This window comes from Oncorhynchus mykiss, chromosome 18 (assembly GCF_013265735.2).
Source record: "Oncorhynchus mykiss isolate Arlee chromosome 18, USDA_OmykA_1.1, whole genome shotgun sequence".
Classification (NCBI taxonomy): Eukaryota; Metazoa; Chordata; class Actinopteri; order Salmoniformes; family Salmonidae; genus Oncorhynchus; species Oncorhynchus mykiss.
Genome location: NC_048582.1, coordinates 16,244,326 through 16,268,964, shown reverse-complemented (window position 1 = coordinate 16,268,964; position 24,639 = coordinate 16,244,326). Strand labels below are relative to the sequence as shown.

The 24,639-nt window shown below is 42.0% G+C and overlaps 2 protein-coding genes across 11 annotated transcripts; both read left to right on the top strand.

The window, feature by feature from the left end:
- Nucleotides 1-1,602: 1,602 nt before the first annotated feature.
- LOC110495665 (cell wall protein IFF6) lies at nucleotides 1,603-6,240 on the top strand. 3 transcript variants are annotated; one of them, XM_021571015.2, is made up of 6 exons: nucleotides 1,603-1,877; nucleotides 2,444-2,740; nucleotides 3,513-3,764; nucleotides 3,959-4,063; nucleotides 4,310-5,455; nucleotides 5,489-6,240. In XM_021571015.2, the coding sequence occupies exons 1-6, from the start codon at nucleotides 1,793-1,795 to the stop codon at nucleotides 5,824-5,826; spliced, it is 2,223 nt and encodes a 740-aa protein (XP_021426690.2). In that variant the 5' UTR covers nucleotides 1,603-1,792; the 3' UTR covers nucleotides 5,827-6,240. The 3 variants fall into 3 exon arrangements, with proteins under 3 accessions (XP_021426690.2, XP_021426691.2, XP_021426688.2); XM_021571016.2 differs by having other exon boundaries at nucleotides 4,310-5,686; nucleotides 5,720-6,240; XM_021571013.2 differs by having other exon boundaries at nucleotides 1,604-1,877; nucleotides 4,310-6,240.
- Nucleotides 6,241-9,965: 3,725 nt separating this feature from the next.
- On the top strand, nucleotides 9,966-23,905 carry LOC118941104 (carcinoembryonic antigen-related cell adhesion molecule 21-like). 8 transcript variants are annotated; one of them, XR_005037386.1, is made up of 10 exons: nucleotides 9,966-10,205; nucleotides 13,320-13,604; nucleotides 13,774-14,025; nucleotides 14,176-14,244; nucleotides 17,397-17,423; nucleotides 18,847-18,883; nucleotides 19,312-19,371; nucleotides 21,159-21,191; nucleotides 21,738-21,785; nucleotides 22,093-23,905. XR_005037386.1 is itself a non-coding variant. In XM_036952011.1 (10 exons), the coding sequence occupies exons 1-10, from the start codon at nucleotides 10,139-10,141 to the stop codon at nucleotides 22,140-22,142; spliced, it is 924 nt and encodes a 307-aa protein (XP_036807906.1). In that variant the 5' UTR covers nucleotides 9,966-10,138; the 3' UTR covers nucleotides 22,143-23,905. The 8 variants fall into 8 exon arrangements, 7 of the variants coding, with proteins under 7 accessions (XP_036807906.1, XP_036807909.1, XP_036807908.1 ...); XM_036952011.1 differs by having other exon boundaries at nucleotides 18,847-18,879; XM_036952014.1 differs by lacking the exon at nucleotides 21,159-21,191 and having other exon boundaries at nucleotides 18,847-18,879.
- Nucleotides 23,906-24,639: the final 734 nt, after the last annotated feature.

Below are 24,639 nucleotides of genomic sequence, written 5' to 3'. Positions count from 1 at the left end.
ATACCACGCCGCACCTTGGTCCTCTCCTTCCAACAGCCGTTACAGCCACTTTATATAATGTTTACATACCCTACATTAATCATCTCATATGTATATACTGTACTTTATCCCATCTACTGCATCTTGCCTATGCTGTTCGGCCATCGCTCATTCATTTATTTTTATGTACATATTCTTATTCTTTCCTTTACACTTGTGTGTATGAGGTAGTTGTCGTGAAATTGTTAGGATAGATTTCTTGTTAGATATTAATGCATGGTTGGAACGAGAAGTACAAGCATTTCACTACACTCGCATTAACATCTGCTAACCATGTGTATGTGACAAATAAAATTGGATTTGATTTGAATAGTTAGATAAAATTGCAATGTCAAATCGTGCAAAGAAAGTTAAAAAAACTGATTACACTGTTAGGTTTACAATAGAACATGTAACAGAGGCACCTCAGAAGAGACATTTTTGAAGAAATTGTTAACAACGCCTTTGTTCATTTTCTCAATAATATTGCTCAAATCAATGATCAAATGTAAAGGTTCAATAGCAATCCATGAATGTGACCATCAATAGGTAAAACCTTTTTATTTACCAGATTGACCCTATTTGATTGTTTTAATGAAAGCATGGAATTTAAAATTAATAGACATCCTCAAATAACTGTCCAAAAACTACTAATGTTTCTTAATGTAAAAAATGCAGACTAAACAAACCATAATCAAAAACCAATTGACAGGCTTGGGGGGGTTAGAGGGAGAGAGTCTTACCTGCTGAAAGAGAGAGAAATCCATGAAGGACAAGGAATGCCAGTGGTACTGTACAGGCCATTGTGTTGTTACTACATGTACTGTGAGAAAAATGTACAGGTTTCAGTTTAGTAGTCAGACTCTTTCCTGGGTCTCAGCCCTGTATGTACCTACTCTTTCAGCAGTGCAGAGATCAAATCCAATTGTATAAATAATTGTATTTGTCAAATCTTTTAAAAAATCTGTAAAAAAATAACCATCAAACAAACTCTTCCTCTTCCGTATCAACACAGGCTTTTTCCCAGGCACGTCCTAAACACAACCTTAAAAAAACGTTCTTATGAAATTAATGTCAAAAAAGACATCTAGGCTACATTCATTGTGGGGCATTAAATGCCACAAAACTATTTGGACATTCTCATAAATGATGACGATGTAAAAAAAAAAAAAAGAAGAAAAAAAAGAAAAGAATATTAGTCATATAAAGGTCCCTTATGATACTGGTTTCAGATCAGCTTTTCCTAACAAAAGCTCATAACACTGTAGTCCCTTACCAATTCCAAACTGTGCCCAAGTGGACAGTAGATCTGAAAGGATTGGACAAATGAAAGTAAATGGCAGAATGTGTTGATACCTTTATTTCCCTCTATCTAACAGAAGTGCCAAAGTGTAGGTGATTAGTCATGAATTGGAATAGGGCAGGTGTCATGGATTGTAGAACTATGCTGACATCTAGTGTTCTATTAAGTTAGTTGCATCACCTGCACTTTGGATAATTGCCTTTCCCCCAAAACTGTCAGTATTTTTCCAATTTTAGTTCAAGAGAGAATTTACACCTTACCAGTATTCATCATCCTCATCATCATCATCATCATCATCAGCAACATCTCCGCATTTGAATCCAAATGTCCTTTCCTTGACCTCGGATGACTTCAGTAGGTCACCTTGGTCGACTACATTCCATGTGAACATGCACACACACGACAAAACCATAATAGTCCTCAAGAGAAAGAAAAACACTTTCACTTTCATATGGATCGCACCTGCGGGCGATGGCTGACCAAGGAATATCAACTCCCAGTGTAATAGGACTAGTCACTATATTCTGTTGCATTTATGGCGGACAATTCGTCAATGGTAAGTCAGTTAATTTCCCAGGGCTAGTAGACTATTTATAATTGGAGTCGCGACAATTAAAGAAAGCTGAGATTTCAGTCTTGTAAGATCTAATGTTTGTACACGCTGATCCATGATCGACGGCCTTCTCTACTCTCCTGTCCAAGGGGAAAATAGGGAAAAATCCCTTGAACGATTGTCCTCGGAATATATTTGGTTTTGTTAGCCATTTTCTATTACATTTACCTACTAATGTATTTTCTTTTGTTGAGATAAAAAGTGATTCAGAATACTTCAACTGAATGTAGGCTAATTACTAGCCTAGCTAGAGTTTACCCTACGGTCTATTCCCCCACACTTTCTGTTACCCCGCCCTAACAGATTTGGGGTTTCAGTTACTGCATTGTGTGCCAAGTGTTGCGCTGGGGGCCTTTGTACACGGTCTAGAAAATAAACTGGGGGGAAGACTGTTGTATTACAGGGTAATAACATTGCTCCTTACAATAACTCAGCCCATTATGATTCCATATGAGGGTGATGTGACTATGTCATGTTAACTGTGGTGTAACTCTGTTCTCATCCCATAGCAGCTGGACCGTCCACCACCCGTTATGTCATCACAAACGGCAATGTCATTCTCAACCCTGGGATCCCTGGTGGAGTTTTACAGGAGATCCTCTGGAAACATGGTGTAAACAAGGCGGTGGAATGGAGCACTGACAGGATACAGGAATTTCGTGATTTTAAAGGGAGGACATCCTTGAACACCACGACTGGAGAAATCACAATCAGACAGCTGACCATGCAGCTCAGTGGGGTGTATGAGGCAGAGTGTGTGATTGGTAAAAAAATACAGACCTTTCAGCAGAGAGTGGAAGTCATTGGTGAGTCAGGGTTTCCTAAAGGATGAATCATGTCCCACCTTTGGGTCATAAAGTCACTTGGTTGGCAACCACTGGCTTGTTGTAATATGATATAAGTACTGTTGAAGAGCTGCTCACTTTTGAAATTCGTTTTGTTTCTGGTTGTGTATCTATTGCATTTCTCAAACATAAACTAAACTAACCAGCCATACAGGTTAGTGGAGAGAGAGAGAGGAAATAATGTAAACATTTCCATGATTGTGCAAGACTTTCAGTCCAACAGTTGTTACTAAGCTAACAGCAAAAAACCTGGGAACACAAGCACATTGTGAAGAGAGAGAGCTGTTTACAGTGTGTGTACAGTGTGTGTGCAGTGTGTGTACAGTGTGTGTATATACAGAGTGTGTGCAGTGTGTGTGTACAGTGTGCCCAGTGTGTGTGTACAGTGTGTGTGCAGAGTGTGTACAGTGTGTGCGCAGTGTGTGTGTACAGTGTGTGTGCAGTGTGTGTACAGTGTGTGTGCAGTGTGTATATACAGTGTGTGTACTGTGTGTAGTGTGTGTCACCAAGTGTCCTCTGGCTGATGTACTCCTCCATTAATGACATAATGTCAACGTTCAAACTTCTATGATTGACATTTAGTATCACCAGCCAGCCAACAGTCATTACTAAACTAACAGAGAGAACATTTTACAACACAAACACATTGTAAAGAATAAGTGTGTATGTGTGTGAAATATTCCTTACTTTCCCTCCACTTTTGCATAACATACTCCTCCATTTCCATCCACAGACCCAGTATCACAACCTGACGTCACCTGTGAATTGAACGGTACCGTGGCAACAATTCACTGCAGTGCTGAGGGTCCACTGTTAGAATACCGCTGGTCTTGGCCTGACCACCAGGGGGAGATGTGGAGCCAGGAGCAGACTGGACAGCACTACAACATCACATCCCCAGAGTCAGTCAGCTACACCTGTGAGGCCAGGAACCCAGTCAGTAAGAAGACACAGACATACAACAGCATCGACTGCCTGGCCACAGGTAAACAAGAGAGATAGGCGAGATATAGAGGGCTTGGGTTTTGTAAAGAGAAGACCATTCTGTTGGTATACTCAGTCAAGGTTAAATCATCTTAAAGTATTTTAATGCTGTTGATAAAGGAATAGGAATTCCTTTGTTGAGTTTCCACTGACCATGTGACCTGACCTGTGTGTGTCTGTATGTGTGTGTGTCAGGTAATCCTGTGATCTACATCTACACTGGTATTGGTGCAGGTGTCTTGTTGTTGGTCGCTGTTGTGGTTGCTGTTGTGGTCTGGCTCGTCAAGAAGCGTTCCAAAGGTAAGCCCATGTCTTTCAATAAGGACAGTAATACCTTATAACAGGGTTCTTTGTTATGAATCTCCTTGACGTTGTATTGACATTGTGTTGATTCATTGTGTTCGGTTTAGACTCAAAATCAACTGAAGAAAATCTGTCACTTTGTCTGAAGTTGCATTTCCCTTTGTTTCTAAGCCCTCTAGTCGCTCCATACCTGCATACCCACTGACTTCCCTTCTTTTCTCTCCTTTATTTTTGTTCCTCTAGATTTGCGGAGCACAGGGAATGCCAGCCATCTTGAAGAGGATCGAGAGAAGGTGGTGGCAATCAGCCAGGCAGAGATTGTGGAAGAGGAGAATAAGCTATTACTAGATGAAGAACTAAAGGACAGGGTCAATCAGATCAACCAGGCCAGTGAGGCTGTGAAAACTGGAGATGGTGAGGGAGAGAAGAAACCATTACTAGACAAGGCAGGATCCACTGATACAGATGTTATTGTGAGTAATATCCCGTTCAAACTGAACAACCAGAATCAGGTTTGGGGTTGGGAGTCCGGAAAGAGACAGAGGGAAGAAAAAGAGCAGAACACAGAATCCAAACAGAACATGAACGTTACCTTGGGGACTGTTACCCAAGATTCTGTCCAAACTGCTCCTCCAAAACCACCTCGGAGCAGCCTTAACTATAATTCACCGTACCCACAGACTCTGGAGACACAGCACAGCAGAGAGCATCATGGGAGAGGAACTGACCAAAGCATGGCTGGTTATGGCACAGAGAGAGAGGGAGCGGGAGATGGACAGCTTATGCCCCAGAAAGTCCTAATCTTAGACACAGAGGAGGAGAGTGGAGGAAAGGAGGAGGGGACAAGAGAGGATGGAGAAGATGTTGAGAAGGTAGGAGGAGATGATTCAGTGACAGAGGAGGGAGAGGGGCAAGAAGATACAGATAGGAGAGATGATGGAGGAGAAAGAAATGGACAGGAGAGAGAGACTGAAAATAATGAAGAAGAGCAGGTGAAAGGAGAGGGAGAAGAAAGAGGGAAGAAAGGAGAAGAGACACAGAAGGGAGAGAAAAGAAAGAGCCCAACTTCTCCCAAACAAACACTCCCCCAAAAAGCCCCCCCACCACCTCTCGCCCCAAAACCATCATCTATAAGACATGTTAACCAGATGGGTGTAGAACAAGGAAGTGTAGTGAAGACAATGGAAACCCAGAGGAGCAGTGGTCAGGTAGACAGAGGGAGAGGAAGACCTGACCTATCAGGTCTGAGGAGACCCACTAGCTCAGTGTCAGACAGTACAGACACTCCTGATAGAAGCAGTCCAGGATTGTCAGCTCTTCCTATAGCCACAGCATTTAGTCCAAAGGTGGAAAGGGGTACTCTATCCAATCCAGTAAAGGCCAGTTCAGGTGCACCCTCCAGACCAGGAGACACCAGTTCAGGTGCACCCTCCAGACCAGGAGACACCAGTTCAGGTGCACCCTCCAGACCAGGAGACACCAGTTCAGGTGCACCCTCCGGACCAGGAGACACCAGTTCAGGTGCACCCTCCGGACCAGGAGACACCAGTTCAGGTGCACCCTCCGGACCAGGAGACACCAGTTCAGGTGCACCCTCCGGACCAGGAGACACCAGTTCAGGTGCACCCTCCGGACCAGGAGACACCAGTTCAGATACAACTAGTACAGCAATAGAGAGTAGCTCAGATACTCTGTCTACGACAGAGGAAAATATACCAACCAGTAAAGCTACAGCCTCTGTACCAGGAGAAACCAGTTGAAAAGCACTTGTTGAAAAAGTTTGTTAAACAAAAATGTTAGGCTCTGTACGGGGATGCTTTGTTTCTCTTATATTTAGACAATTCTATTCAAGGGTATTTAAAACCAAATACCTTTAGACTTTTACAGCAGTCATTTTCTATTAAAGTATCTTTACCCTTAGTCAAGTATGACTAGTGGGTACTTTTTCACCACTGTATTATAGCACATCAACATAATGTATTGTGTTGGTACAGTATACAGTACGTTTTTTATACCAACATACATTTTGTATTTTTAGGTGCATTTGATGAAGAAAAACATTTCATTAAGAGCTTACATGATCCTTTACATGGTGTGAGGGCTGATACTTTGCTCTATAAAAACAAGACATATTTCAAATGTTAATATTAAAAAAAGGGTTGTGAGAAAAAGTTGCTTTTGTCCCGACTTTCAATAATGTCTGAGGCGTAGGCCTCTATAAAAAAGAAGAAATAACCCTATCACTTTGACTTCATGGATCTCACTTGGCTGACCAAGGACGATCAATTCCAACAGTAATAGTATTAGTCACCATCTTCTGTTGCATTTGTGACAGATAATGAATGAATGGTAAGTTACTATATTTCCTGCAGGTATTCATAATTATAGTCTAGACTCACTCAAGTGAAACAAAGAGGAGATGTCAGTCGAGTGTAAACTGACAACAGGTGTTTTGACACAGCCATCCAGCTAGCGACAGTTGAACTTTTTTTCATTAATGTTTGTTAGGGAGCAGACTATTGAGCCGAGTTAAGGGTGTGCATTATAAGAACATGTGAATGTATACTGGGCTGTTATTACTGGGTAGGACGAGATGTTAACACTCCACTAAAGACTATGACATGTTAAGAGTGATGATGCAACCTACTGGAATTATAACACTATTTCCAAGGGTGTAACTCTGCTCTTTTCCCATAGCAGCTGCAGCTTCACCAACACGTTATGTCATCACAAACAGGAATGTCATCATCAATCCTGGGATCCCTGGTGGAGTTCTACAGGAGATCCTCTGGAAACATGGAGTAAACAAGGAGGTGGAATGGAGCATCCCGACGGGATACAGGAATTTCGGGATTTTAAAGAAAATACATCCTTGAACACCACAACAGGAGAAATCACAATCAGACAGCTGACCAAGCAGCTCAGTGGGGTGTATGAGGCAGAGTGTATGATTGGTGGGGAAATACAGACCTTTCAGCAGAGAGTGAAATTCATTGTCATTGTCTCCTAAATGGCATTTCGGGACTTGTGATCCAATGATGGATCGGGACCTATTTTTAGGTATCAGCTAAAGATGGGGATGTAACACATTTTTTAAATGTAATCTTTATTTAACTAGGCAAGTCAATTACGAACAAATTCTTATTTACAACGACAGCCTACTCCTAGCCCAACCTGGGCCAATTGTGCACCACCCAATCATGGCCGGATGCGATACAGCTTGGATTCGAACCAGGGACTGTAGTGACACCTCTTGCACTGAGATGCAGTGCCTTAGACTGCTGCGCCACTCGGGAGGAATAAAGGTCAAAGGTTCAAACACAAAAAGGTTGCCAATGACTATGTCATGTGCTGTTAGAGTGCTGAACAAGAACCCTGGTTAGTCCATACTTTTTAAAGACATTTCTGTTTCTGATTATATTTTTACTTGTTTTATTAACAAACCCTATATTCAGCTCCAAAAGTCCCCGTGATAAGAACACCAGTATGATAGCAGTCATATATCAGATGGGAGAACTATGCAGGTTTGTGAGTAAAGAAACAAAGAGACAGTCACAGTTAAATCTGACATGTGTTTGTGTTGTTTCTACGTCATTTCAACATGACGTAGAGAGAGAGAGAGGGAAGTGACGAAAGAGAGTGAGGGAGAGGAAGAGAACGGGCTCATCTCACCCCATCTAAAGACCCATCAGATGTCACGTGCCAGTGAAGGATACAGCCTGAACCACAATCTAACACTCCCAACAGGTTCAGGATAAACAGTGGGGGAACCGAGATGACCAGGAGTTACATGAGAGGAGTGACAAAATAAATGACTCAGAGACAAAGGGAGAGAGAGATGAAGAGGAAAGGAGAGAAGTTGATGGTGAGAGGGAGGGAGAGACAGAGGGAAGATGAAATGCAGAGAGAGAGGAAGAGGGAAAGGTAGAGGAGCAAGAAGAGACATAGAACGAAGGGAAGGAAGAAGATGGATATAGAAAAGAACAAGGTGACGATCAACAACAGGAGGACATCCACTCTGAGGTGGAGCCAGGGTCAGAGGTGCAAGAGAAGGAATCCAGCAGAGCCACACACAACAGCCAGACTGACGATCAGAGGTCTCCACCAACCCCTCAGAGAAGGGATAAAGATGGAGCGTGCAGAGAGAGGAGGTGAAAGAACTTAAGTTCTCCCAAACAAACACCTCCATCCCGAATTCCCATACATCAAGACCCCCACCACTTCTCGCCCCCAAAACCATTAACTATAAGACACTCATTGCTATCAGATTGGTGTAGAACAAGGAAGTGTGTTGAAAACAATGGAAACCCAGAGAAGCAGTGGTCAGGTGGACCGAGAGGGAGGAAGACCTGACCTATCAGGTCTGAGGAGACCCACTAACTCAGTGTCAGACAGTACAGACACTCCTGACAGAAGCAGTCCAGGATTGTCAGCTGGTCTCAGAGCCACAGCATGTAGGTACAATATCTACTCCAGTAAACTACAGTTCAGGTGCACCTTCCAGAGCAGTAGACATGAGCTCAGATTCAATTTGTACAGCAATAGAGAGTAGCTCAGATACTCTGTCTACTACATAGAGAAGTATAGGTAAATCCTCTATACCAACAGAGACCAGACCAGTACAGCTACAGCCTCTGTACCAGAAGAAACCAGTTGAAAAGCACTTGTTGAATATATAGTTTGTTTGATAAATATTTAGATTCTGTACAGGGAAGTTTTGTTCCTCTTCAGTAAACTCATCTCTCTTTTTCCCTCTCTTTTGGGTTATTATGTATCATATTGTTATCCTGTATGGGCGGTCATGTTTAGCCTAGGCTACTATGGTATTCAACTACGTATACTGAACCGAAATGTCAAAGCAACATGTTTCAAGAGCTGAAATATAAGATTCCAGAAACGTTCCATGTGCCCAAAAAAGCTTATTTCTCTCAAATGCTGTGCACCAATTAGTTTACATCCGTTAGTGAGCTTTTCTCCTTTGCCAAGATAATCCATCCACCTGACAGGTGTGACATATTAAGAAGCTGATTAAACAGCATGATCATTACACAGGTGCACCTTGTGTTGGGGACAATAAAAGGTCACTCTACAATGTGCAGTTTTGTCACACAACACAATACCACAGATGTCTCAAGTTGAGGGAGCGTGCAATTGGCATGCTGACTGCAGGAAGGTCAACCAGAGCTTTTGCCAGATAATTGAGTGTTCATTTCTCTACCATAAGCCACCTCCAACATAATTTTAGAGCAGACCACCTGGCTCCCACTTGGGCCTGACTCCCTTCCAGGCCCACCCCTGCGCCTCTACCCAGTAATGGGAAATCCATAGATTAGGGCCTTATTGATTTATTTAAATTGACTGAGTTCCTTATATGAACTGTAATTCTGTAAAATCATTGAAATTGTTGCATGTTGCGTTTATATTTTTGTTCAATATATATTGTGAATTATAATGAAATATTTATCCATACAATAAGATGGAAAACATGTATTATATGTTTTGAGGAAAATATATTTAATATTGTGAATGTTTTAGTGTGCATGCCATATAGGCATATGGATGAATGGCTATATGCTGTTGATTTGAAATCTCTCTTACACTCAGTGGACAGGAAAATTAAATACACTATAGTTACCTTTAAATATTTCAGTGTTGCCAAGTTTTGTTACATTTTAGCAGAGATTCTATCAATTTTAAATTCTATATATGTAATTCTGTGCGTGGTAGCCAATTATACACACACGGAGGCGCCAAAGACCAGCTATGAGTAGGACTACAAATATTCCAAAGGGGTTAGAAAAATGCTTATTAAACATATAAACATAATGCAATGTGTTTGTATACCATATGATTCCATTGCAGCTATTAAACATAATTTACAAGTTAAATTAAACTTTATTTTATTTTCCACCAAGAGGTCATGAATAGGGAGGAACTAAACTACATTTTACTTTCACTTTCACAGCCTCATGAAATACAATATCAGACGTAGGCTAGGCTATAAACCACATAATGGTTTAGCATATCTCATTTGAACTTTTATTTATTATCTAAACAAACTAATTAGCAAATATGCCCAAACTAACGCTCATCGGATTGTGCTTCTGGCTTTATGTGGCGCAAAAGTTGGTTTCCGGAGGTAAGTTGAACCGACCCGCAGGGTCGAATTTAGATTTAGGTCTACCTAATATTTGTAAGGCTACTTGTGTGCTTATTGTGTAGCCTACAACATTATCACATCATAATGTTTGATTATGATGAACAATAGGTAGGATATGTAAGAATGTGCCTTATGAACACAATGTACATTGCAACTTCAAGAACAAGCGCAGCCGCCCAAGTGGGATTCAATCAGTGAAAAAACACATGGCAATCTGAAACAAAAAGCTTTTATAGCGACATTATTGACAATCGTTTAAACATGCTCTTTATAGTTATTTTCAACATGGAATGTCTGAATGGTTTTAAACTAAGTCTATGTGGGTTTCGATGACAAATAAGGACCGCACCCTTCTTATTATTTGTAGCTACACACACAACCAACTTCAGGAAGTGATGGAATATTAAGTCCTGGCCTACCAAGGTGTAAACCTACAGAAGGTTCTGCTTGATCATGGCAGGGCCGGTGATATGGACGGGCCTTAGGGGGGCTACTTTACCTTCTTGCCCCTTGTCTTGGAAATATTTGGTCAATCATATTTCACAAATACCGGAGCATGCGAGTTCAAATATACTTTTTATTACTTCATAATAAAAGCCGAGCTGGATCATGAAAGCAATTGCCTTCCAGTCTTTGCACAGACTTCTTATATATTTGTCCTCCTTACATCATACTCATAGTAACTCCTCTTAATTGCTCATCACCTCTGGCATTTAGCCACCATTATCATATTTTCTTCATATTAGGACATGCAACCTGTACAGTCACAGAAATAGTTTCATGCATGTAGGACCATAGCAACAAACCCAGGCACACATGTAAGATACCAAATTAAAGCTACATGTGTTGTGAATCCAGCCAACATGTCAGATTTCAAAAAGGCTTTTTCGGCTATTATCTGAGGGTAGCACCTCCGTAAACAAAGAGAGAAAACATTTCAACCCTGCAGGCGCGACACAAAACGCAGAAATACAAATATAAATCATGCTCTACCTTTGACGAGCTTCTTTGTTGGCAGTCCAATATGTCCCATAAACATCACAAATGGTCCTTTTGTTCAATTAATTCCGTCAATATATATCCAAAATGACCATTTATTTGGCGCGTTTGATCCAGAAAAACACCGGTTCCAACTTGCGCAACGTGACTACAAAACATCTCAAAAGTTACCTGTAAACTTGTATTACAAACTACTTTTGTAATACAATTTTAGGTATTTTTTAAAGTAAATAATCAAAATTGAAGACTGGATGATCTGTGTTCAATACAGGAAGAAAACAAACTGACGCTACCTTTCTGGTCACGCTCCTCTAACAAACAGTACACTTGAAGTGACCCTCGTTTTGAACAGGGCTACTTTTTCATTACACAAAGGAATAACCTCCACCAATTTCTAAAGACTGGTGACATCCAGTGGAAGCGGTAGGAACTGCAACATCTGGATTCCTAATGAAAACCCATTGAAAAGAGAGTGACCTCAAAAACAAAATCTGGATTCCTAATGAAAACCCATTGAAAAGAGAGTGACCTCAAAAACAAAATCTGAATGGTTTTTCCTCTGGGTTTCGCCTGCTACATAAGTTCTGTTATACTCACCGACATGATTCAAACAGTTTTAGAAACTGAGTTTTTTTTTCAGAGTGTTTTCTATCCAAATCTACTAATAATATGCATATCTTATCTTTTGGGGATGAGTAGCAGGCAGTTGAATTTGGGCATGCATTTAATCCGGACGTGAAAATACTGCCTTCTGTCACCAAGAAGTTAAGAACAAATTCTTATTTTACAATGATGGCCTACTCTGGCCAAATCCTCCCCTAACTCGGACGACGCTGGGCCAATTGTGCACCGCCCGATCACCGCCGGTTGTGATACAGCCCGGGATCAAACCAAGGTCTGTAGTGACGCCTCTAGCACTGAGATGCAGTGCCTTAGACCATAGCGCCACTCGGGAGGCCAAATGATTTGCGATGGCCGGGAATAACTGTTCGTCGGGAGCTTCATGAAGAGGAATAATGGTCTGGGGCTTTTTCAACATTCGGGCTAGGACCCTTAGTTCCAGTAAAGGGAATCTTTACGCGACAGCATACAATCATATTATAGACGTTTCTGTGCTTCCAACTTTGTGGTAACAGTTTGGGGGAAGCCCTTTCCTGTTTCAGCATGACAATTCCCTCGTGCACAAAGCGAGGTCCATACAGAAATGGTTTGTCGAGATCGGAGTGGAAGAACTTGACTAGCCTGCACAGAGCCCTGACCATCAAACACCTTTGGGATGAATTGGAACGCCGACTACGAGCCAGGCCTAATCCCTCAACGTCAGTGCCCGCCCTCACTAATGCTTTTGTGGCTGAATGGAAGCAAGTCCCTGCTGCAATGTTCCAACATCTAGAGGAAAGCCTTCCCAGAAGAGTGGAGGCTGTTATAGCAGCAAAGGGGGGACCAACTCCTTATTGATGCCCGTGATTTTGGAATGAGATGTTCGACGAGCAGGTATCCACATACTTTTCGTCATGTAGTGTTACTGCCCTGTGCTTCTCTCCCACGCGTAAGTTACAGCCTACTCTATTTAATTGAGACCACATGCACACTTGATTGTGCAGGTACGGCTACTGAACTGGAGGCAGGAAGAATGATGACAACGACACTTGCTACGTTATGCATAGGCCTATATAGGCCTATTTTATCCTGAAAGTCAGTCTGATGGAAACATCTCTCTGGTGGGAAAATGTCCATATTTTTTCATGCAGATTTTAGAATATTTGCATGAAAATCTGTCGCAGATTGGATGGAAACCTAGCTAGTGATATAATAGGGGACAGGGTGTAGACAAAGACTTTAATCTGTGGTGTAGTCTAGATACATTTCTGCTCCAGTGGTGGTGGTGGGGGGGGGACATACTAGTCAAAGTGGTCAGACTACATAGACCAGATACACCCAGCAAGCAGAATTCTAGATATAAACAGTAAAGGTTGATAATAATGTATCTTTCAATGCCAATAGGGTTAGGACTACATATTTATACCCTAACCATAATGTGTTACCCTGGATACATTGATACTCTGATACATGTATGAAATGTCTGCTTTCCAGATCTTTATCTTAAAGTGGGAGGTGAGCTCGTGTTGAAACCAGACAAGTCCACAGTGACTGACCCCATCACAAGCATCCTATGGAAGCATGGGAAGAACAAGGTGGCAGAGTGGGACAAGGATTTTGGTGGTCTGGACATCTATGCTGCCTTCAAAGAGCGTACAACCCTGGACCAGACTTCTGGAGAGCTGAGAATCAGGGGATTGAAGAAAACAGACAGTGGCGTTTATTCTGTGGAGTTCAACAGCAAACTGCTTCACAAGACATATACATTATCTGTTATCAGTAAGTGTTTCTATGTGCTTGTGTGTGTGCGTGTTTGTTTGTGCATACATCTGTGTGTATGTATATGTATGTATGCGAGTGTGTGGTCATATAGAAACAGCAGGTTATGTATTGCAGTGTCTCACAAGCATTTTCCCAAATGATTCCTGTTTCTTTCCTCTATTTACAGAGGCAGTCCCCAAACCCACAATCACTTCTTCCTGTAACCCAGACAAAACCTCCTGCACTCTGACCTGTGAGGGTGACACCACTGATGCTGAACCAGTCACCTACAGCTGGGAAGAGGGAGAGAGGGTGTCCAAGGTCTTAGACAAAGAGCTAAGTGTCTCTAAATCAACCAATGGTATCAAGTACACCTGCAAGCTGAGTAATGCTGTTAGTTCGAATGTCAGTGAGCCAGTTGGAGAGGTGTTTGGTCCAGGTGAGTGGACACTCATAAGTGTGTTACAGTCTAATGTATTTATATGTTAGTAACACTGCTAGTGTTGTAGGACATTTTGAATGCTGCACTATGTTGAATACCTAATCAACTCATGTCAAAGTATCAATACAAAATGTGTTTTCATTTCAGAGCGTTCCAGTATCGGTGCTGTTGTTACTTTGGTTGTCGTTGCCATTGTAGCGTTTGCTGTCATAATAGGTAAGAACAGCACATCTATAGTAACAGATCACTGTACATGTACATAGTTGTGAATCACAGATTGACATAACAGCACCAACAACAGTGAGCTATACCCCCTGAAGGGGATACCTGTTCTACCTATATTTACAGTAATGTTCAGGCTACTGTTACAGTCAAGACAAGGGGTTAGATGCACCACCTGCTGTAGGGAACAGTCTTCATAATGTGTCACAAGGAGGCACCAATTTGGACCCCGCACAGTATGGATTAGTCTAACCTGAATGAATCAGCAAAAAGGAATGGTAATTACTTTGTGTTAACCTAAAAATATGTTCATCGTACTGTTAGGTTCTAATTCTCAGAGTACAAACCTGACGGACACTATGAAAGTTTAAACCAAGTTCATTCATCCCAGAGGGCCAATACAGCTGCATTAGACAACAACATGTTCACACTGATATTTAACCCTTCCTCCTATGCTGAGTCTCCTCCTACACATCTGAACACCCAATGCATCTCTGTTGCTAGACAGAACCTTAGTGATATCTGTTCTTCCTCACTTCATCTGACCTGACCTCTGCCCCAAAGTGCTCACTCCTCCCCAACGTACGACTGTCATGGTGACTGGTACCAGACTGTGTCTCTTCTCCTCCCATAGGATCCCTGGTGACTAACAATAACATAGCCTGACATAATGTAAATGTTACCCTATCTCCCTCAGTGACATGAATAAGAATATTTCATATTCTCAGAACCCAACAGTACAGTGGATATTGCATAGATGTGAAATCGCTGGCTAGGTTATTTTACCTTTGTTATAAATCAAATAAAATACAATTTTATTTGTCACATACACATGGTTAGCAGATGTTAATGTGAGTGTAGCGAAATGCTTGTGCTTTTAGTTCCGACAATGCAGTAATAACCAACAAGTAATCTAGCTAACAATTCCAAAACTACTACCTTATACACACAAATGTAAGGGGATAAAGAATATGTACATAAAGATATATGAGTGAGTGATGGTACAGAGCGGCATAGGCAAGATACAGTAGATGGTATTGAGTGCAGTATATACATTTGAGATGAGTATGTAAACAAAGTGGCATAGTTAAAGTGGCTAGTGATACATGTATTACATAAAGATGCAGTAGATGATATAGAGTACAGTATATACGTATACATATGAGATGAATAATGTTAGTGGTGGCTGTTTAACAGTCTGATGGCCTGGAGATAGAAGCTGTTTTTCAGTCTCTCGGTCCCAGCTTTGATGCACCTGTACTGACCTCGCCTTCTGGATGATAGCGGGGTGAACAGGCAGTGGCTCGGGTGGTTGTTGTCCTTGATGATCTTTATGGCCTTCCTGTGACATTGGGTGGTGTAGGTGTCCTGGAGGGCAGGTAGTTTGCCCCCGGTGATGCGTTGTGCAGACCTCACTACCCTCTGGAGAGCCTTACGGTTGTGGGCGGAGCAGTTGCCGTACCAGGCGGTGATACAGCCCGACAGGATGCTCTCGATTGTGCATCTGTAGAAGTTTGTGAGTGCTTTTGGTGACAAGCCGAATTTCTTCAGCCTCCTGAGGTTGAAGAGGCGCTGCTGCGCCTTCTTCACGATGCTGTCTGTGTGGGTGGACCAATTCAGTTTGTCTGTGATGTGTACGCCGAGGAACTTAAAACTTACTACCCTCTCCACTACTGTTCCATCAATGTGGATAGGGGGGTGTTCCCTCTGCTGTTTCCTGAAGTCCACAATCATCTCCTTAGTTTTGTTGACGTTGAGTGTGAGGTTATTTTCCTGACACCACACTCCGAGGGCCCTCACCTCCTCCCTGTAGGCCGTCTCGTCGTTGTTGGTAATCAAGCCTACCACTGTTGTGTCGTCCGCAAACTTGATGATTGAGTTGGAGGCGTGCATGGCCACGCAGTCGTGGGTGAACAGAGAGTACAGGAGAGGGCTCAGAACGCACCCTTGTGGGGCCCCAGTGTTGAGGATCAGCGGGGTGGAAATGTTGTTGCCTACCCTCACCACCTGGGGGCGGCCCGTCAGGAAGTCCAGTACCCAGTTGCACAGGGCGGGGTCGAGACCCAGGGTCTCGAGCTTGGTGATGAGCTTGGAGGGCACTATGGTGTTAAATGCCGAGCTGTAGTCGATGAACAGCATTCTCACATAGGTATTCCTCTTGTCCAGATGGGTTAGGGCAGTGTGCAGTGTGGTTGAGATTGCATCGTCTGTGGACCTATTTGGGCGGTAAGCAAATCGGAGTGGGTCTAGGGTGTCAGGTAGAGTGGAGGTGATATGGTCCTTGACTAGTCTCTCAAAGCACTTCATGATGACGGAAGTGAGTGCTACGGGGCAGTAGTCGTTTAGCTCAGTTACCTTAGCTTTCTTGGCAACAGGATGTGGCCCTCTTGAAGCATGTGGGAACAACAGACTGGGATAGGGATTGATTGAATATGTCCGTAAACACACCAGCCAGCTGGTCTGCGCATGCTCTGAGGGCGCGGCTGGGGATGCCGTCTGGGCCTACAGCCTTGCGAGGGTTGACACGTTTAAATGTTTTCCTCACGTCGGCTGCAGTGAAGGAGAGTCTGCATGTTTTAGTTGCGGGCCGTGTCAGTGGCACTGTATTGTCCTCAAAGCGGGCAAAAAAGTTATTTAGTCTGCCTGGGAGCAAGACATCCTGGTCCGTGACGGGGCTGGTTTTCTTTTTGTAATCCGTGATTGACTGTAGACCCTGCCACATACCTCTTGTGTCTGAGCCGTTGAATTGAGATTCTACTTTGTCTCTATACTGACGCTTAGCTTGTTTGATTCTTGTTGATTGTAGGCCTAGGTAAGAACTTTGATGTATGGCTTTTAATTCAATGCATGTGTAGGATTTATTGAGCATAGTTTGCATTCGTCGTCAGCTGTTTTATGCACTGGTTACTTTCACATTGAAGTCGGCCTGGTGCAGGTACTGTACGCATGCTCTCAGAAATGATGTCTCCTTATTGCAGCTTAAGCATGTAAATGTGGGTGAAGTCACACTCAACAGCTGACAGAATGGTTAATACACAGACTTGTACTTTAAGAGGGGTTATTTCTCACTCTGTTAAACATGACACATAAGCTACTGAACCATGGGTCAACATGGAAAATAAAATGTGTATATTTGTACTCCTCAGGATTTTTGGTGTGGAAGAAAAAGACAGGTAGGATGATTCTGTCTCTTCCTGTCTCAATTATTCATACTCACTACTTCACAGAACATTTGGATTCCAGTGAAAACAAATAACTATTTGAATGAACATGTTATTGTCTTACATTTGAGTCCACAGCAGTAATCCCACAACCCAGAATATTTCCATGTTTTCTCTTATGCAAATTTAAAGGGCAAATACCTCCTAAATTCAAGGAACCTATTCTACTCTGTTTACAGTAAACAATGTTGATGGATGGTATAACTTTATAGGGATGCAGGCAACAATCAGTACCTTTTACATGGTACTTCTATAGGGCCATTTTGACCATGCAGATATGTGGAGATGTCAGAAATGTGTTTCTCATATTATTAGTGGTGACATTTATTTGAAGAACATGATTTAGTGACGTCTACATACAGTATGAGAAGGTGATTACTAATGTGAGTTTAAAGTGAGCAGTGTGTGGACTAGTGTATATAAATGTGCATTATGCTGTTGGAATCTGCAAGAAATGTGCTTTAAATTGTGTACTTGTGATGAGTATTTGAAGTCATTTGTTTGGTTTATCTTTACATCTATGCATTTTTGCACTGTCAAAATGTTACCCATTGAGGTAACACTGTGGATAAAGGTTGTCACTGTCACCCATTGCTAGGTTGTGGTTGAAAAGTCAATTATTTCACAATCTTCATTCAGGAGGTTTTCAGTTCTGAGAACTGTTTCCATGTTGTTTTATTTGATATGACTGTTACCACTTTAGAGATGTGGATTGTTTCAGAACGTCTCAAGACCTTTGCAGGTTTTGTGTCTTTAAGAACTTACAGTATTTATCTACTGCAGGGGTAGGTAACCCTGGTCCTAGAGGGCCGCAGGCACATCGTGTTTTTGATTTAACTGACCTGGTCCAACAGGTGTGTTGAATGTAGGCATTCACTGATCAGTTCAGTTTGTCTGGTGTGGTGCCTAGTTGGAACAAAATCCTGCAGTACTCTATGAACAAGGTTACCTACATCTGATCTTCTGTATGTTACAAATGAAAGAGTTGCATCATCATTAGTTATTGTGACGACAAAGATGTTTGAGAATGCTAAACTGATCTATTCTCTCTTCAGCTAAAGCCAGGGATGTAAACAATCAAACCACAGCCAAGTCCTCCAGCTAATTTAAGACGTCATGAAGCAGAAGTAGCATTAGAAGTTAGATGCTCATCTTCATAGCTCAGAATATCACGAGAACATAGATTGATTGCTATTTTATTTGAATTCTGTTTTTGATGACTAATGGTAAGACACAGTGGCATTCGACTTGAATTCTGCCACTTACGCATTGTCTATGCCTTTTCATTGTCATCCAGAAGGGAACGCAACAAATACTCATGTGATCTGTGTATGAGAATGCTAAGCTCAACTTTTCTCCCTTCTCTTCTTCTCAGCTAAAGGCAGTGACGGAGTCCAGCCAGAACAGAGCAAGTAATCCAGTTGATTTAAGACTGTATAAACAGAAGTAACTTCTTTAAAGATGGACTATACAGAAATCACTCCTCCATTTCCTGGTTGATAAAAGTCTAATAGTTTACCTCATTTCAGTTTATGTGAAAAGACAAGCAGTGATTATGTAGAGAATCGTTGTACCATTTAAACCACTGAAATATATTTTCTATAACCAAAAATACAGTATATTCAGCTGGTGTACAAAACCGAAACGGGAACTGTATAAATAGAACAGATTTACTGCTTCTTAGACTTGCTTACAACAGGAATGAAATATCTATAACTCATATTTCTATGTGAATTGGGTTGGGTCGCCCAAAAAGTTACCTATTGTAGCTTTATGCAGTGTTTGATGCAGTAGGAGAGAGGCTGTAGTTGATGTTTTCCTTGTGTGTGTGACTCTGCAGGGATTTCACTAACGGGGGAAGACAACGCAGTCCAAACTGGAAAGGGGCAGGGGAATGGAGGTGTGTATAAACATTTAAGTTTACCCGGTAACAGAGTGCTCTGACAGTTACAATACACTCAATACATATTTGTCCAGATTTGATTCCTTGATTTACCGCTGCTAAATTGTATGTATTTAATGTATGTATTTCTGCCGAGGCACACTTTTAAATGGATAGTCTTTGGCTCAATGACTGGAAATCTATGGTAACAGCTACACTATATATTCAAAAGTATATGGACACCCCTTCTAGGCTATTTCAGACACACCAGTTGCTGACAGGTGTATATAATTAAGCACACAGCCATGCAATCTCCATAGACAAACATTGGCTGTAGAATGGCCTTACTGAAGAGCTGTGACTTTCAATGTGGCACTTTCCAACAAGTCAGTTCGTAAAATTTCTGCCCGGTTAGAGCTGCCCTGGTCAACGGTAAGTGCTGTTATTGTAAAATGGAAAGTGATAGGCCACACAAGCTCACAGAACGGGACCGCTGAGTGCTGAAGCGCGTAGTGCGTGAAACTAATTTGTCCTTGGTTGCAACACTCACTACCGAGTTCCAACCTGCCTCTGGAAGCAATGTCCGCACAGGAACTGTAATTTGGGAGTTTCATGAAATGGGTTTCAGTGGTCGAGCAACCGCACATAAGCCAAAAATCACCATGCACAATGCCAAGTGTCGGCTGGAGTGGTGTAAAGTTCGCCGTCATTGGACTCTGGAGCAGTGGAAGCGCGTTCTCTGGAGTGACGAATCACGCGTCACCATCTGGCAGTCTGACAGACAAATCTGGGTTTGGTGGATGCCATGGGAACGCTACCTGCCCCAATGCATAGTGCCAACTGTAAAGTTTGGTGGAGGAGCAATAATGGTCTTGGGCTGTTTTTCATGATTGGGGCTAGGCCCCTTAGTTCCAGTGAACAGCATACAATTACATTCTAGATGATTCTGTGCTTCCAACTTTGTGGCAACAGTTTGGGGAATGCCTTTTCCTGTTTCAGCATGACAATGCCCCCAAGCACAAAGCGAGTTCCATACAGAAATGGTTTGTCGAGATCGGTGTGGAAGAACTTGACTGGCCTGCACAGAGCACTGACGTCAACCACATCTAACACCTTTGGGATGAATTGGAACGCAGATGCGAGCCAGGCCTAATGGCCCAACATCAGTGCCCAACCTCACTAATACTCTTGTGGCTGAATGGAAGCCAAAAGTCCCTGCAGCAATGTTCCAACATCTAGTGGAAAGCCTTCCCAGAAGAGTGGAGGCTGTTATAGCAACAAGGGGGGGACCAAGTCCATATTAATGCCCATGATTTTGGAATGAAATATTTGACGAGCAGGTGTCTACATACTTTTGATCATGTAGTGTAGCATGTCATTACGTTAACGCTAGTAGCAATACCCCCCCCCCCCCTCCCTTGCCACCGCTGCTGAAAAAAATCCTAGTGAAACACTGCTGTAACTCACTGATTAATTGAACTATAATACACTGTGTATTGGGAAAGGGGGATACCTATAGTAGTCAGTTGTACAACTGAATGCATTCAAGTATAGGAGTGTGTAAGTATGAGTTTCTTTCAAAATGATCTGATTCGAGAAAGTTTGTCCTGTCGTCATTAGCAGCTGAAGCCAGTGGATTCAGCAATCATAAATATGAGTCAAAGTCTGAGAGTAAGAAGAAACAGTGGCATTCACCTGTAATTCTGACACTTAGCATCCTTTTCATTGTCATCCAGAAGTGAATACGACAAATACTAATATATCTGTGTATGAGAATGCTAAGCTCAATTTTGCTCTCGTCTCAGCTAAAGGCAGTGATGTAGTCCAGCCAGAACAAGGCAAGTAATCCAGTTAATTTAAGACTGTATAAACAGAAGTAACTTAAGTAGCATTTGATGCAGTAGGAGAGAGGCTGTAGTTGTTTTCTTTCTGTGTGATTCTGCTGAGGGGTTACGCTACTGTCCTCCAAAACATGGGACAACCTTGCTGACAAATTGCAGGGGAATGGAGGGGTGTATAAGACTTAAGAGGACAATTTACCCGGTAACAGAGTGCTCTGGCAGTTACGATACACTCAAACCATATTTGTCCTGATTCCTATAACTGACATTCTTAAAAGCCAGATACATTATACTGTGTTGTATTATAAGTATAGAGGGTTCATCTAGATCTGGGGTGTCAAACCCATTCCACGAAGGGCTTAGTGTCTGCATTTTTTTTGTTAAGATCTAGGTGAGGGGAGTTGTTTACTAATTAGTGACCTTATTTCATCAATCGAGTGAAAACCCGCAGACACTCGGCCCTCCATGGAATGAGTTTGACACATGCTCTAGAGGGGTTACGAGATATTATCTGATTAAAGAAGTTTGTCCTTCCGTTAGCAGCTGAAGCCAGCGGATCCAACAGTCCTACAGTTCAGTCCAAGCTTGAGGGTAAGACACAGTGGCATTCACCTGGAATTCTGCCATCTACTATGTTGTTTACCTTGAGGATTGTCAGAGCAAGTTTGTGGTCTAGGAAATCCCTGTACTGTTTGATTGTTGTAGCTTATGAGGGTGTGAAGGGAGAGCAGGGATGTGTGTGCTTTAAGTCTAACTCTTCTGGAAGAACACCTGTTGCATATATAACGTAAGACCAAGAGTTTTTCCAGACCATGTGACCTGACCAGGAAAAACTCCTGGCCCTAGTCATTAGTAATGTTTTCTCTCATGAGCGCTTTCCTCTGTTGCTTCCTTCCAGCTGGTGGTCTTCCTGGTGGGGTAACTGAGGACCAGAAACATGGGGTTTGAAGGCTCTCAGTACATGACTCCTTATGTTACATTGAGACAAATGACCAAGAAGAGAGAAACATGTTTGAACTGTTGGAGATGTTTTTAATGAAATATAAAATGAAGGAAAACAACAGGCGAACGTTGCACAAAGTAACATGCATTCAATCAGATGAAGTACAGTGAGCTACGAAGTATTGCGTCAGTGACATATTTTGTTGTTTTGGCTCTATACTCCAGCACTTTGGGTTTGACATGAGATCATGACTATAAGGTTAAAGTGCAGACTATCAGCTTTAACCCGATATGGATGAGAATAACCTCAAATTAAAGCTGACAGTTTGCACTTTAACCTCAGTTGTTGTATGACTTCAAATCCAAAGTGCTGGAGTACAGAGCCAAAACAACCAAAGAAAGTGTCACTGTCCCAATACTTTTGGAGCTCACTGTATAATGTGATGAACAGTGTGCTTTATGAACTTACAGTACTTCAGAAATATGAGGGCAATATTTGTATCTCAGAACAATTTGATGATGGACAAAAATGAGATTCTTATACTTTGTGAGGTAAATAGCTTTGTGGATTCTTATCCTTTCTCAGTATTCATGCCTCGTCTTTACAAATCTCAATCAATTTGTGCAGGTTGATTGAAGCCATAGTGTCAATCACTTTGTGGTTGGATGATTCCTTTTCAGGTATTTTCTCCAGAGCGCTTTATGCCAACCCAATGCACTTTCTGTTTTAAATCGCAGCTTGTGAATGTCTTATCATTTCATAATTGACTAATTCTTAAAGCCTTCACTTGACTTATGTCAAGTAATTTGTACAGGTTGTTATTGTTTTAATTATAAGAAGGAGAGCTCTGTAGTACTGAGATGTATTACTAAAACATTTTAATGCCTTAATATTTGAATGTTGTCTTCGTCAAATTACCATCTGGTATCTGTTTTCACAATAGAATTTTGTGACTAGGATTTTAAGATGTATATTATTTTCTCTATCTGTACATCAATCTGTGACGGACCAAAGTAAGGGGAAACAGCAGTGTACACTAGTTGCCACCAGATAGGTAAGAACATTTGTTGGGCAAGACCACTAACCTGGTATATCCCAGGTTTTAGTTTTGTTACTGGTATGTCTCCGGTAATTCCGTTACAGAAGAAGTTATGAATTAAGACCAGCCGCATTGCTTTATTTTAAGACTGGACTGTTCAATAATGGAGTCCTGGCACATGCAAAAACATGTACCTGTACAATCATTGTATGTATCTCTGTTTAAACTCCAGGTTTCACGCTGTAGTGATGTGTTGATGACTGAATGATTGTGTTGTACACAACATCTGAACACCAATTGTGTTTCAGCACTTTGGCTTAAGATAGGGAAAAAATACAAACTTGATTGGTGAAAGCAATACAGAGGAAGGTCCATATAGGGCTGGGTTCAGACATCACTAACATACATATCCCTATCTGAACCCTTCAGATCTGTGACTAGTGAGCCGGGGAAAGGGACTAGTTAACTAGACTTAGAGATCAGTCTCGTTGCATGACTTCTCAGCTCGGTTCGCTTAATGGCTCACACAACAGGACAGACAATTCCTAAATCAAGTGTCCACTCCTTCCTTCTGAGACATGCTGCTGTGCAAAACAAATGCACTTGAAAGCGCAGTGTGTTTATTTTATCTGCAACAATTGTATTCCAGCCTGCATGTCCTGCCAATCCTTTGTGAATTTGAGGTGTTTGATATTTATATTTTTTCAATAAAGGAGTTGATGAGTTTTATGTTTGATTTTATTATTATGACCTCTGACATTGATCAGATTTTTTTCAAACCTAAATGTGTGTGTGTGTGTCGGTCTGTGTACCTCTATATTAAATAGCAGATTATGCAGTGCCTCACAAGCATTTTTTTTCCTGCTTTGTCTTTGTCTCTCTCCTGGATTTACAGAGGCAGTTCCCAAACCCACAATCACTTCTGCCTGTAACTGCAACAAAACCTTGCGCCTTACCTGTGAAGGCACCACCACTGATGCTGAACCCATCACATACAGCTGGAGAGGGGTTGTGGGAGGTCTTAGACAAACAGCTGATTGTCTCTAAGGGTTCAGTTCTTAACATAAAGACTTAAAACTCAATAGGATATGTGTTTACTTTCAGCTTCCTGTGTAAACCGGAAGTGCCTTAAGATTGTGTCATAGGGGCTGTTTCGAAGGGTTAAAAAGGTCTGATCTTTTCAAAACTTCATGTGGGTTATTAGGCAACCCTCGTGAACTGTAAATCAGTCATTTCTCCCAACAGATTTTAAAGAAAAGCTCTCTCTCACACACACAGCAAGGATGGAGTGACAAAGTGCGGTGCGAAAAGACACTCAGAGCCTGCAATGGCATTACCATAATCTCTAGGCTGTGCCGAGTTCAACGAGATGCCTCGCTAGACTGTAGCTTGTTCGGTCTGAGCTCATAATGAAGCCTGGCCCTACATTGCAGGTGCTTTTGGGTGACAGCGGGAGAACAGTT

What these genes read in the sequence shown, in the direction of transcription:
- LOC118941104 (XM_036952011.1), top strand. Translation starts at nt 10,139, where the DNA reads ATGCCCAAACTAACGCTCATCGGATTGTGCTTCTGGCTTTATGTGGCG. An exon ending in TGGAGAGGTGTTTGGTCCAG is followed by an intron (nt 14,026 to 14,175) that starts GTGAGTGGACAC and finishes TTTTCATTTCAG; the next exon opens with AGCGTTCCAGTATCGGTGCT. An exon ending in TGTAGTCCAGCCAGAACAAG is followed by an intron (nt 21,192 to 21,737) that starts GCAAGTAATCCA and finishes TTCCGTTAGCAG; the next exon opens with CTGAAGCCAGCGGATCCAAC.
- LOC110495665 (XM_021571013.2), top strand. Translation starts at nt 1,793, where the DNA reads ATGGCTGACCAAGGAATATCAACTCCCAGTGTAATAGGACTAGTCACT. An exon ending in TGGCGGACAATTCGTCAATG is followed by an intron (nt 1,878 to 2,443) that starts GTAAGTCAGTTA and finishes CTCATCCCATAG; the next exon opens with CAGCTGGACCGTCCACCACC. An exon ending in CGTCAAGAAGCGTTCCAAAG is followed by an intron (nt 4,064 to 4,309) that starts GTAAGCCCATGT and finishes TTGTTCCTCTAG; the next exon opens with ATTTGCGGAGCACAGGGAAT.